The 12,470-nt window shown below is 37.6% G+C and overlaps 1 protein-coding gene across 2 annotated transcripts in view; it reads right to left on the bottom strand.

The window, feature by feature from the left end:
* The window catches only part of VPS54 (VPS54 subunit of GARP complex), a 72,603-nt gene extending 62,914 nt beyond the window's left edge, over positions 1-9,689 (bottom strand). The window contains exons 1-4 of one of the 2 annotated variants that reach the window (XM_068980635.1): positions 9,554-9,689; positions 5,948-6,189; positions 3,564-3,642; positions 1,127-1,161 (exon numbers count right to left, since the gene is read on the bottom strand). In XM_068980635.1, the coding sequence (XP_068836736.1) occupies positions 1,127-1,161; positions 3,564-3,642; positions 5,948-6,189; positions 9,554-9,689 (492 nt within the window). The remainder of the gene's footprint in view (positions 1-1,126; positions 1,162-3,563; positions 3,643-5,947; positions 6,190-9,553) is intronic. The other variant, XM_068980642.1, reaches the window with a different exon arrangement.
* Between the last annotated feature and the right edge of the window lie 2,781 nt (positions 9,690-12,470).

The following is a 12,470-nucleotide window of genomic DNA, read 5'->3' as shown; positions in this document are numbered from 1 at the left end:
TTATGATTTATTCTTATGCTAGGCACTAAGGTGGAAACAAAGCTAAATTATTACAGAGATCCTAATCTCAAGGATCTTTCACCACAGAGATGTGATAAAACATATACATAAATATTTTATAGGTAAAAGAGTAACAAATGTCTTAAAAGGGACAGTAGGGATCTAGATAAAATGCTATGAGAGTTTGGCAAAGGGTCCAATGATCTTCACTTGGGGGGAAATGTATTCATACAAGTTGCCATTTAAGCAAGAAACTATACAAGATAAGATGTGGAGATATAAAAGTCTTTCAGGCTAAAGGAACAGTGCAAATAAAGCATGGAGCCAGCAAAAAGTTTGAAGTAAAAAATGTGTAACAAAGAAAAAATAAAAAATGTCTAAGATTAGTAGGCAAAAGAGTATGACTATGATGGAAATGAATAATTAAGGGCCTTATATGACAGAGTTTTAATTTTGTTTTGTAGAAATCAAAGAACTTTAAACATGACTGCCCTTTCCAGTTTCTTTCATCTTTCTGTCTCTTCTTACCCTAAAAAGCAGTTATCATAGACCTCTGAGAATCTGATGAATGCAACGGACTCTTACCCCAGAAAACAAAAACACACTCATCTATTACACTCCTCTACACAAATTTTCATGCAAAGAAGATATCTCTAATAATTTGGTGGGGTAATAAGATCAACGGGGGCTTCCCAGGAGGCTCAGTGGTAAAGAATCAGCCTGCCAGTGAAGGAGATGCAGGAGATGCGGGTTCAGTCTCTGGGTTGGAAGATCCCCTGGAGGAGGAAATGGCAACCCGCCTCAGTATTCTTGCCTGAAAAATCCCACAGACAGAGGAGCCTGGCAGGCTACAGTCCATGGGGTTGCAAAGAGTCAGACACGACTGAGCAACTGAGGATGCAATAAGATCAAATTTTTTTTTAAAGAGATTTAAACATAGTTGTAGGTTTTGGTGATAAAGAAGAGACTGATAAAGCAAAAGAGAGCAAATAAAAGTGACGCAACAAAGTCCCAGAAAAATCAAAGTGGTCAAAGCATCAGAAAACAGCCCAGGGAAAGTTTCTTTCAAGACAAAATTTAAGATCAAATATTAAAAAGCTGTATTTCATTTTTCAGGCTTTGTTACCTTAGGTACTTGCTCCAGATCTGTCCTGGATTTATCTATTTTTAAAAAGAAAAGGAAAAATATGATTTTTTAAAACTTGTTTTCACTTTATTTCCATAAAACATATTTGACAGATTCAACACTATACTAGGTCACAACTAAATAAGCACTTAAGTTTCTTTCTTCAATAAATAAATACCTCCTTATGTCTGCTGCTGCTAGTAGTAGGCAAAGTGCTGAATAAGACCCGTTTCAAGTAATTTTTATTAATTGTATAGTAGCAATAAAACAACTAAATACATTTCAAATCTTTTTAAAATGGACACAGAAAGCTTGGTACTATCTTACAGAAATACTATTTTTATTGTTCAAAATATCCACCATCCCATCCAGAATTTCTTCGATCAAAGTTTTTTCAATACCGTATTAGTTTTCTTCTTAGACATCTTAATTTGTATCACCTACAAGCTTCTTGAAAATGAACCTCTTTTATCTTCATCTCGCCAATTAGATCTCATGACAAGGCACCCTCCTTTCCAAACTCAGCGTTCTGTACTTGGACTCCATCCTCTCCTGCCTCTTCTCTGAGTTCACTTCATCAACTACCCTGCCTCTCCATACTTTTAACCTTTTAGAAGCCCTTTCCTCTTGGCATACAAACATGCTCAGTTCTCTTCCATTAAAAGAAAAAAAGGTGATGATGAAGAAAGATAAAACCCAGGGCCTAGTGTAGATTAAGGCAAAGGAGAATCTCAGGTGCAAAATTTCAGGAAGCACTCACTCTCAGGATTATGCAAATATCTCTCTTGCCTCATCTAATCCTGGCCTTGCAAAAACATCCTTCTACCACAACTACTAGTAGAAACAAACTAGAGAGATTCTGTTCCCTCTAATCAAAACTTTACATCTCAGATCAAGTCACATTCATACTGGCAGTCTCCACTTCTTACTTTTATACTTGCTCCTTTAGCACACAGTATTGACGTTTCTGTAACCACTACTTCAGTCTAAATGTTCTCCCTAAGATCTCCCAAATTGCCAAATCCACAGAGAGCCAACTTGCTCTATCCCTGAAGAATTCTGACACTGTGGACTAATCATTCACATTTCTTTGAAATTCTAGCTACCTTTTATTTTTAAGGTGGAACTCTCTCTTGGTTGACTCTCCTACTCTCAGACCACTACTTTTTAGTCTCCAAGTACCTCATTTTCTACTGCCATTTAAATGTGACAGCTTTCTAGTGTTCTATCATCAGTTCTTTTCTCCTTACTACTCACACCTTCCTAGGTGATCCCACCTAGGTCCTTGGATTCAACTACCATGCTATTGGCCAGCATGTGGTCTATGATAACATCTATTATACTTGGTATCTCCAGCCTAAATCTCTTTCCTGAGCTTCGGGTTAAACACCAGACTTCTCCTTCTCTGCAAAACCTCAATTAAACCACCCTCCATCTCCTCCAGAATTCCTCCTTCTCCAATATTACCTCTCTCACCAAACTGTACCTCTCACCTGGCCGGGTATCCAAGTAAAAAATCTGTGAATCATCCTTTAACCATCTTGCTCCATTACTAATGAATGACTGATAACCAAAACTTGTGTCTCCATTTCTGAGGCATATCTTAAAGATCTAATTTCTTCTCCATCTTCATTATAACTGCTATTAGGGACACATGATTCCTCAGTTGTATTATGGCAATAGCCTTCAACTGTATTCTTGCCTCCAGTTTTATCATCTATAAATTTACTATCCACAACTGTTTTTACAGTGAAATGAATAATCATAACTCTGAGCATGTCTGATTTAAAATATTTTGGAGCTCTACACTACTTTTAGAAAAGAAAAATTCCTTAGCATGATATACAAGGCTCTTCATGATCTGACTCCTACCTACTTTTTCAGCTCATTTCTGGTTCCCAGGAGAGCCAGCATACTAAGTTCTTGCAGGTCTAGAACATGATAATTTCCCTTTGACTCTATGACTTTGCATAAACTGTCTCCTTTCCTGGAATGCCTTTTTCCACATAAATATTTCTTGATAGTTTAAAACACAGACAATCCTCATTAACCAGGAGTTTTCATAAACCTAAGTTAGGAACTCTTTACAATATTACCAAGCTGAACTTATTGCTCAATATACAGTGCTGCAATTGGTTTGTTTAACTTTGTTCAGGAGACCATCAGCTTAGTGAGGATAGGCCTATTTCTTATTCATGTATTTTTAGGCAACAAGCAAAGTACAAAGTACCTAAATATTAACTATTTGTTGAACTGAAGGATAATACTACCATCAGATCCATGATTTTTCTTTTTAACTGTTTTACAAAAGATTATGATTGTAGGCTATAGAAATTTTGCTAGAAATAAAAATTAGATATTACAGTTAACAAGGTCCCCTAATTAAGATTCTGTTCATTAATATTTATGCTATGCTACAAACAGCAAATATTCTTACCATGAGTATGTAAGAGAGTTCTGTCAAAGGTATCTTTAGGGGGACAAATATTCTTGCATCTCTCATGAATCTTCTCTCTCTATTAAAAAGACAAATAAATATTATCAATGCTATGTGGCAATATGAGTATTCAAAGCATTAAAATATTTAACAACAGAATATCAGAATATACCAAATAAGTTCTAAAATTTTCTAATATGAAATCACTAGCCTCTTGAACTTAAATACAAGTAACAAGTATGCTTAATAAACCAAATATCACTTAGATGTATGAATGTCTATATACTTACCCATTTTATACAGTTACAGCAAAATCTCCATAAATTTGGAATGAAGTGGAAAAGTCAATTTAAAAAACCCTTATTTTTATAACAAAAATCAATGGGGGGACTTCCCTGGTGGTCCAATGGTTAAGAATCTGCCTTCTAACATAGGGGACATGGGTTCAATCCCTGTGGAGGAACTAAGATCCCATATGCCTTGGAGCACCTAAGAATGTGAGCTGCAACTACTGAAACCCCCGCACTCTGGCACCCACCCACAACTAAAGAGAAGCTCAAGCCTGCGTGCCTCCCTGAAGCGTCCATGTACTGCTAAGGAAGATCCCAAATGCCGCAATGAAGACAACTTTTTTAAAATAAGGTAGAAAAATTTTAAACCTATATACCCAAAATAGAAAGACAGATTATTAGTTAATACCTCCTCTGAGTCCAAAAAAAAAAGTCAGAAAGAAACCCCACTCTGATTTCAGATTAGATGACCACTAACTATACTGCTATCTTTTCAAATACCATACATAGGACATATGGGAAAGCGCAATGTGGTAAGGAAAAATAATGCTGGGTTAGTAATATTCAGAATTCTGATGGCAGTATTCTAGAACTATCTTCCAAAGGGGCTGTACCATTTTACATTCCTATGTATGATGAATAAGAGTTCCTATTAGTCACATCCTTGCCAGCTTTTGGTCTTGACAGCTTTTTGGATTTTCATCATTCTAAAAGACATGTAGTGGCACCTCATTTTAATTTGCAGTTCCCGACTGACATATGATATTGGACAACTTTTCATATGCTTACTGCTGCTGCTGCTGCTGCTGCTGCTAAGTCGCTTCAGTCATGTCCGACTCTGTGGGACCCCATAGACAGCAGCCCACCAGGCTCCCCCGTCCCTGGGATTCTCAAGGCAAGAATACTGGAGTGGGTTGCCATTTCATTCTCCAATGCATGAAAGTGAAAAGTGAAAGTGAAGTCGCTTAGTCATGTCCGACTCTCAGTGACCCCATGGACTGCAGCCTACCAGGCTCCTCCATCCATGGGATTTTCCAGGCAAGAGTACTGGAGTGGGGTGCCATTGCCTTCTCCGTCATATGCTTACTAGCCAACTGCATCTCTTCTTTGATGAAATGCCTGTTCAGATCCCTTGCCTATTTCTTCTGTGGTGAAATAACATAAAATTTACCATTTAAAACCACTAGTGGAGGTGGCCAAGATGGTGAAGTAGAATCTGAACTCACCTCCTCCCACAGACATACCACAATTACAATTATTTACAGAGTAACTATCAATGAGAACCTGAAGAATAGCAGAAAAGATTTTTCACAATTAAAGACATAGAAAGGAAACCACAACAACATAGGTAGGAGAGGTAAAAGTATGACCTATACCTGTAGGTCAGGGACCCACAAATGGGAGAAATATCACAATCACACAGGTCCTCCCCAAGGAGCAAGGGATCTGTGCCCCACTTCAGGTTCCCCAGTCCAGGGTCCTGCACAGGGAAGACGAGCCTCCAGAATGTGTGACTTTAAAAACTAGAGGATCTTATGTTCAGGAGAGCTGGAGAGCTATAGGAAACAGAGACTCTGCTCTGAAAGGCTGTGCACAAAATCTCATTTGCTCTGAGACCTAGCCATAGACAGCTATCTGAAAGGAGCTTGCTCGAAACTCACTGGATAAACTTGGAAGAAGCAGGAGGCAACTGGGATGCCTCCAGGGAATGGAGATAATGGGAGCAGACATTTTGGGAGCATGCTGTACTGCAATGACACCAGTGCTGGTAAGCACCGTTTTGGAACCCTCCCTCTAGTCTATTAGCACGGGGAACCCAGCCCTGAGCCCACCCCAGGCTGAGCAGACAGCCACATGGGGACTCAGCCCCACCCCTCCAGTAGGCCCACAGCTACTGCCTGAGTCATAATCTCACAGGGGCCATGTGAAGAAGACATACAAATGGTCAACAGACACACGAAAAGATGTTCACCATCAGTAATCATCAGGGAAAAGCAAATTAAAACCACAGTGAGATACTACCTCACACCTATCAGAATACATCAAAAAAGAAACATTTCACTTTTGACCTATTACTTCAAGATTAGATATTACCTGAGAGATTTCCTGTTGATATACTGTAAAATGTTCCTTGCTGATCTGTGGGAGGTAGAATGAAGGTATGACTTCAGTGTCCACAAAGTCCAATCCCCATGTTTTTGTGAAGAAGTCAGATTCTCTTTTTGCTAATCTAGGATCATTTAATGCTGCTGGGAGATTTACTTTGGAATGATATATAGTCCATCTATGTTGATCTGTAACTAGAGATGGGGCAACACATAAACTATTTGAATCACCTGCAAAAAGTAAACAAGAGAACTTTGTAAAGTAAGTTTTAGGTTTGAAAGTACATTCTAGAAAAAAAGATGTTTAGATTACACAAAGCAGCTAAACTCTCCCTTCTATAATAATTGTCTTAACCTTCAGCTTTCAATATCAACTGCCAAAGGGGAGGAAAAATATGTACAAGACAAAGGATATACAAAATTTGAGGGTTATAATTGAACAGTGGGGTGAAGAACGTCTTTCATTAATCTTGTCCCTTAATGTACAATTAAGGAAATTAATCTTTTTTCAAAATAAAAACTTTTTTTTCAACATCAAAAGTCTTCTACCTTCTAATGTATATTTTCTATTCTTTATTAGAATTTTTATTTTTATTAGAATTTTTCCGATTTTTTCATGGTTGGCATATTTTTCTATTGTTTTATGGCAGACCTGGTTCCAATATCCTTTTTGCAGCTTATAATTAGATAACTGAAATGCTGCTGTAACATCAACCATAGAGGAAAGAAAAACATGCAGTTGGTTCTCGTTATTCGGTTTGTTCTATAGTCACTAGAACATGTAATAAGCAAATAATGAACCTTTGCTCCATGGGAAATACAAGGTTCAGTTCAGTTCAGTTCAGTCACTCAGTCGTCTCCGACTTCTTGCGACCCCATGGACTGCAGCACGCCAGGCCTCCCTGTCCATCACCAACTCGCAGAGTCTACTCAAACTCATGTTCATTCAGTCAGTGATGCCATCCAACCATCTCATCCTCTGTCGACCCTTCTCCTCTTGCCTTCAATCTTTCTCAGCATCAGGGTCTGTTCAAATGAGTCAGCTCTTCACATCAGGTGGCCAAAGTATTGGAGTTTCAGCTTCAGCATCAGTCCTTCCAATGAATATTCAGGACTGATTTTCTTTAGGATGGATGGGTTATATCTCCTTGCAGTTCAAGGGATTCACAAGAGTCTTCTCCAGCACCACAGTTCAAAAGCATCAATTCTTTGGCACTCAGCTTTCTTTATAGTTCAACTCTCACATCCATACATGACCACTGGAAAAACCATAGCCTTAACTAGATGGACCTTTGTTGGCAAAGTAATATCTCTGCTTTTGAATATGCTGTCTGGGTAGGTCATAACTTTTCTTCCAAGGAGTAGGCGTCTTTTAATTTCATGGCTGCAGTCACCATCTGCAATGATTTTGGAGCCCCCAAAAATGAAGTCAGCCACTGTTTCCACTGTTTCCCCATCTATTTGCCATGAACCATGAACTTCCAGATGTTCAAGCTGGTTTTAGAAAAGGCAGAGGAACCAGAGATCAAATTGCCAACATCTGCTGGATCATCAAAAAAGCAAGAGAGTTCCAGAAAATCATCTATTTCTGCTTTATTGACTATGCCAAAGCCTTTGACTGTGTGGATCACAAGAAACTGGAAAATTCTGAAAGAGATGGGAATACCATACCACCAGACCTGCCTCTTGAGAAACCTATATGTAAGTCAGGAAGCAACAGTTAGAACTGGACATGGAACAACAGACTGGTTCCAAACAGGAAAAGGAGTACGTCAAGGCTGTATATTGACATCCTACTTGTTTAATTTATATGCAGAGTATATCATGAGAAACGCTGGGCTGGAAGAAACACAAGCTGGAATCAAGACTGCCGGGAGAAATATCAATAACCTCAGATATACAGATGACACCACCCTTATGGCAGAGAGTGAAGAGGAACTAAAAAGCCTCTTGATGAAAGTGAAAGAGGAGAGTGAAAAAGTTGGCTTAAAGCTCAGCATTCAGAAAACGAAGATCATGGCATCTGGTCCCATCACTTCATGGCAAATAGATGGAGAAACAGTGGAAACAGTGTCAGACTTTATTTTTGGGGGCTCCAAAATCACTGCAGATGGTGATTGCAGCCATGAAATTAAAAGACGCCTACTCCTTGGAAGAAAAGTTATGAGCAACCTAGATAGCATATTCAAAAGCAGAGATATTACTTTGCCAACAAAGGTCCATCTAGTCAAGGCTATGGTTTTTCCAGTGGTCATGTATGGATGTGAGAGTTGGACTGTGAAGAAAGCTGAGCGCCAAAAAATTGATGCTTTTGAACTGTGATGCTGGAGAAGACTCTTGTGAGTCCTTTGGACTGCAAGGAGATCCAACCAGTCCATCCTAAAGGAGATCAGTCCTGGGTGTTCACTGGAAGGAATGATGCTGAGGCTGAAACTCCAGTACTTTGGCCACCTCATGAGAAGAGTTGACTCATTGGAAAAGACCCTGATGCTGGGAGGGACTGGGGGCAGGAGGAGAAGGGGACGACAGAGGATGAGATGGCTGGATGGCATCACCAATTTGATGGACATGAGTTTGGGTGAACTCCAGGAGTTGGTGATGGACAGGGAGGCCTGGCGTGGTGCGATTCATGGGGTCACAAAGAGTCGGACATGACTGAGTGACTGAACTGAACTGATTGAACTGAACTGATGGGACCAGATGCTGTGATATTTGTGTTCTGAATGTTGAGCTTTAAGGCAACTTTTTCACTCTCCTCTTTCGCTTTCATCAAGAGGCTCTTTTGTTCTTCTTCACTTTTCCATAAGAGTTATGCATAATACTGAGTTATGCTCCTACAAATCTCCAGAACTTTCATCATCCAATCAACATATAATCTTATTTTGTACGTGTTTCTGTTTAAAGACACCTTATTTAATAAATATTGTTCAGTCTTTAACAGTGTACTTTTGGCTAATACCACTGTAACTCATACCTGAATAAAGCTTACACAACATATTTCCCTCATGTAGCCCTCCTGTGCTTAGAGACACTAGAAAGCACTTCACTGCTGTGTTTAGAAACCATTTTGAACAGCAAAATCATGAGCAAAAATACAAAAAAGTGTGGCACTAAACAGACAACAAAAGGGACATGTATTTACAGCTTAAAAGCTAAAAGAAGGCAGAGTGCTGCTTTGTTCAATTTCAGGTGAGAACGTGTACATCAGGCAATTCAAATTTTTCATTCCTTTGTGTGTGTCTGCAAATGACCATGAAAGTGCCACAAATAGTGATTTGAGGGTGACAACTAAGTGTTAGGAATTAGGTAAATTTGCAAATGTAGACTCTGCAAATAATGAGGATTGACTGTACTATGTTTAACTGAAGAGCTTTCAATCTATACCCTCATCTTCAATTTTTTTTTTCGATTTCTCTAAGTGACTTCTTTTATGGAAACGTACAAAAAGAACTATATTCCAATTTCCCAATCAATTTATTTCCAAATTATATGTCATCCTAGTTTTCACATTAACTCTTTTAAGTATATGGAATCTAACTATTCTAATCTAACTATCACAAATTCACAATAAAATTCCTTTAAAAAAAAGCATTACCTGTGGGTTCCTTGGGACACACATCTGGCAGTGACTGCACAGGTCGAATGCGTTTTGTCGGGTCTACCTCTTTTTTAAAGAAAATATCACTGCTGCTTCCTTGAGGCACTGGTGAAGAACTGTGGCTTGAAGCCATTGCATAAATCACCACTCAACTGAAAATGAGCAAAAAACAATAATCAAGACACAATACAAGTCATAATTTACATAAAAGTATTATTATGCATGTCATAAATTTTCTTTCAAAAACAGACTATTTAAAATCCATCAAGGTGTAAGCACATAATTTGAATACTATTAATTGTGGGAGTCATTCATTATATTTAGTTTGCTAAGAAAGTTATTGGTCCTTGTTTAAAAAGCATTCTCCTCAAAGTGCAATATCCTTAGCCTTTTATCCAAAGTGAAACTAGATACCAAAACTGTAACCCAATATATATTAAAATTGAAAACAGTCCATTCATTCAACAAGTATATAATTCAGCATTACAGTAAAATGGGTAAATGCATGGAATTTTGAAATCTGACTAAGCTCGTATCCCAGCTTCACTTACCAGCAATATAACCTTGAGGAAATTTATTTAACCTTTGTATGCTTTACTTCATCTGTAAAAATAGAGATGAAAAGGATTCATCTCATAAACATTTTGTAAGAATTAAAGGAACAGATGTATGTAAAGCACTTAAAACAATGCCTACCTCAAAGTTAGTGTTCACAAATGTCAGTTATCATTATGGTTACAATTACTATGTGACAGTCACTATATTAAATGTTTATAAAAGAAGTGTCACTCTTCAAGGTACTCACAATTATATTAGGTAATCAAAATAATCAAATCTCTAAACAAAACACAAGTTAATCTATGTCTACACTTTTTAACAAGTACAGAAAGAATTTGTGGGCAAGACAACATAATAAAGGCTACAATGTCAGGTAAGACTTTACAAACGAAGCAATACATAACCTGGATAATGAAGAATATGTATTATTTTATTATTGGACAGTAGAAACTCTTACATTGCTGATCATATCAACCAAACACTAGGCATTCAATAAATATTTTTAATGAAGGAATAAATAAATGAACATAAACAGAAGCCTTTATTTGAAAAGGCACTTAAGAGATCACCGTGTCTAAGTTCCCCAGTACTAGAGATAAGTATAGCAAGGCCCAGAAGGAATCATACATGTGGTTTAACAAGTTTTTTGCAAAGTCAATTTAGGAAATGCGGTGAATAGAAAAATAAGAGTAAGATATAAGAAGCAAAGATGTAAGAGTAAGACTGGTGACAAAAAAGTTATCCACTCTAACTCCTCTGTAGTTTGATAGTAAGTTTAAAATTACATATCCCAGACTTCCCAGGATACCTGTTTCAGTCCTGCTAACACAAAGGAAACACATTCAATTATATTATTCACTGAGACTAGTAGAAACAAGCTGCTAAGAAAAGAACAGAGATAAATAATTTCCTCAAAATTCCTGAACAGAAAGCAAAAACAGCATGAACAAAAGTTGAGAGACATGAAATAATCATAAGACTGTATGGAAACTGACTTGGCTAGAGAGAAATGTTTGCTGACAAAAATGCTACCAAAAGTACTGACAAGTAAACCATATTTGCACACACACACAAAGACAGTATGCCCAGACTACAGGCGCCATTAGAAGTTTAGGGGGAAAAGAATACGATGATGAACATATCTGGGAAAATTAATCAGGGTCTTGATTTGAAAGGCACCACTGGCCCATTGCATTTATACCCTTTTACAAGGAGATCCAACCAGTCCATCCTAAAGGAGATAAGTCCTGGGTGTTCATTGGAAGGACTGATGCTGAAGCTGAAACTCCAATACTTTGGCTACCTGATGCGAAGAACTGACTCATTGAAAAGACTCTAATGCTGGGAAAGATTGAAGGCAGGAGGAAAGGGGATGACAGAGGATGAGATGGTTGGATGGCATCACTGAGGCGATGGACATGAGTTTGAGTAGGTTCTGGGAATTGGTGATGGACAGGGAAGCCTGGTGTGCTACAGTCCATGGGGTCGCAAAGAGTCAGACACGACTGAGTGACTGAACTGAACTAAACATTAAGTATACAATTACTTCTGTATAAAAGCATTTGTATGTTTAAGAAAAAAAGAAATATCTAAAAGATAGGAAACAGTGATAACACAGAATCCTGTACATTAAGTGTTTGGTAAAGACAATTGTAAATGTAACATTAAGTCTGTTTAACATTTTTGTTACTTTCAACAGATAAAATGGCTAAAAGAAACATGTTCTGACACTTAAAGATGTAGGCTACAAATATATGGAAAATGTATTTATGTCAAACACCCATTGCTTGATGTCAGATAAATTAAACACTGATTCCAACAACAGCACATTAACATTTCAATGTATTCTATTTACCATCACGTTGTTTTTACAGTGAGAATAAAGTCTAATTGCCATCTTAGGAATCTAGAAATACTTGGGAAAATGAGGGCTTAAAAAAAAAATTTCTAGACTCCTATAAGTTACTTCTCACTCCTGGGTGGAGAAATAAAGATATCTCATTTACTCCTTAAAGTTTTTGAATTGGTTAACATATACAAGTTTCTGGGTTTTTTTCCCCTACATCCTTCCTAATTCCTATGAAAAGAGGGACAATCTCTAGCTATAAAGAGATTATGTAAAATTAGAGTACTACCTACATGACTGAGCCCCAATTTCTAACCATCTCTCAAATCCTCTCACCACCCTGTTTTTATTAAGACACAGTAAAAACCAAACTTTGTATTAATAATCACATAACAAGTATGATACAGACATTTAATAAGTATAATCATTGGTAATAAAACACACTGGATTTATTCAAAAAGCATGGATGTATAAACAAATACAGTAAACCTACATGGCCTCTAAACCACA

Source organism: Capricornis sumatraensis, chromosome 1 (assembly GCF_032405125.1).
Source record: "Capricornis sumatraensis isolate serow.1 chromosome 1, serow.2, whole genome shotgun sequence".
Taxonomy (NCBI): Eukaryota; Metazoa; Chordata; class Mammalia; order Artiodactyla; family Bovidae; genus Capricornis; species Capricornis sumatraensis.
The sequence above is the reverse complement of the archived record's forward strand: the minus strand, read 5'-3'. Positions and strand labels throughout refer to the sequence as shown.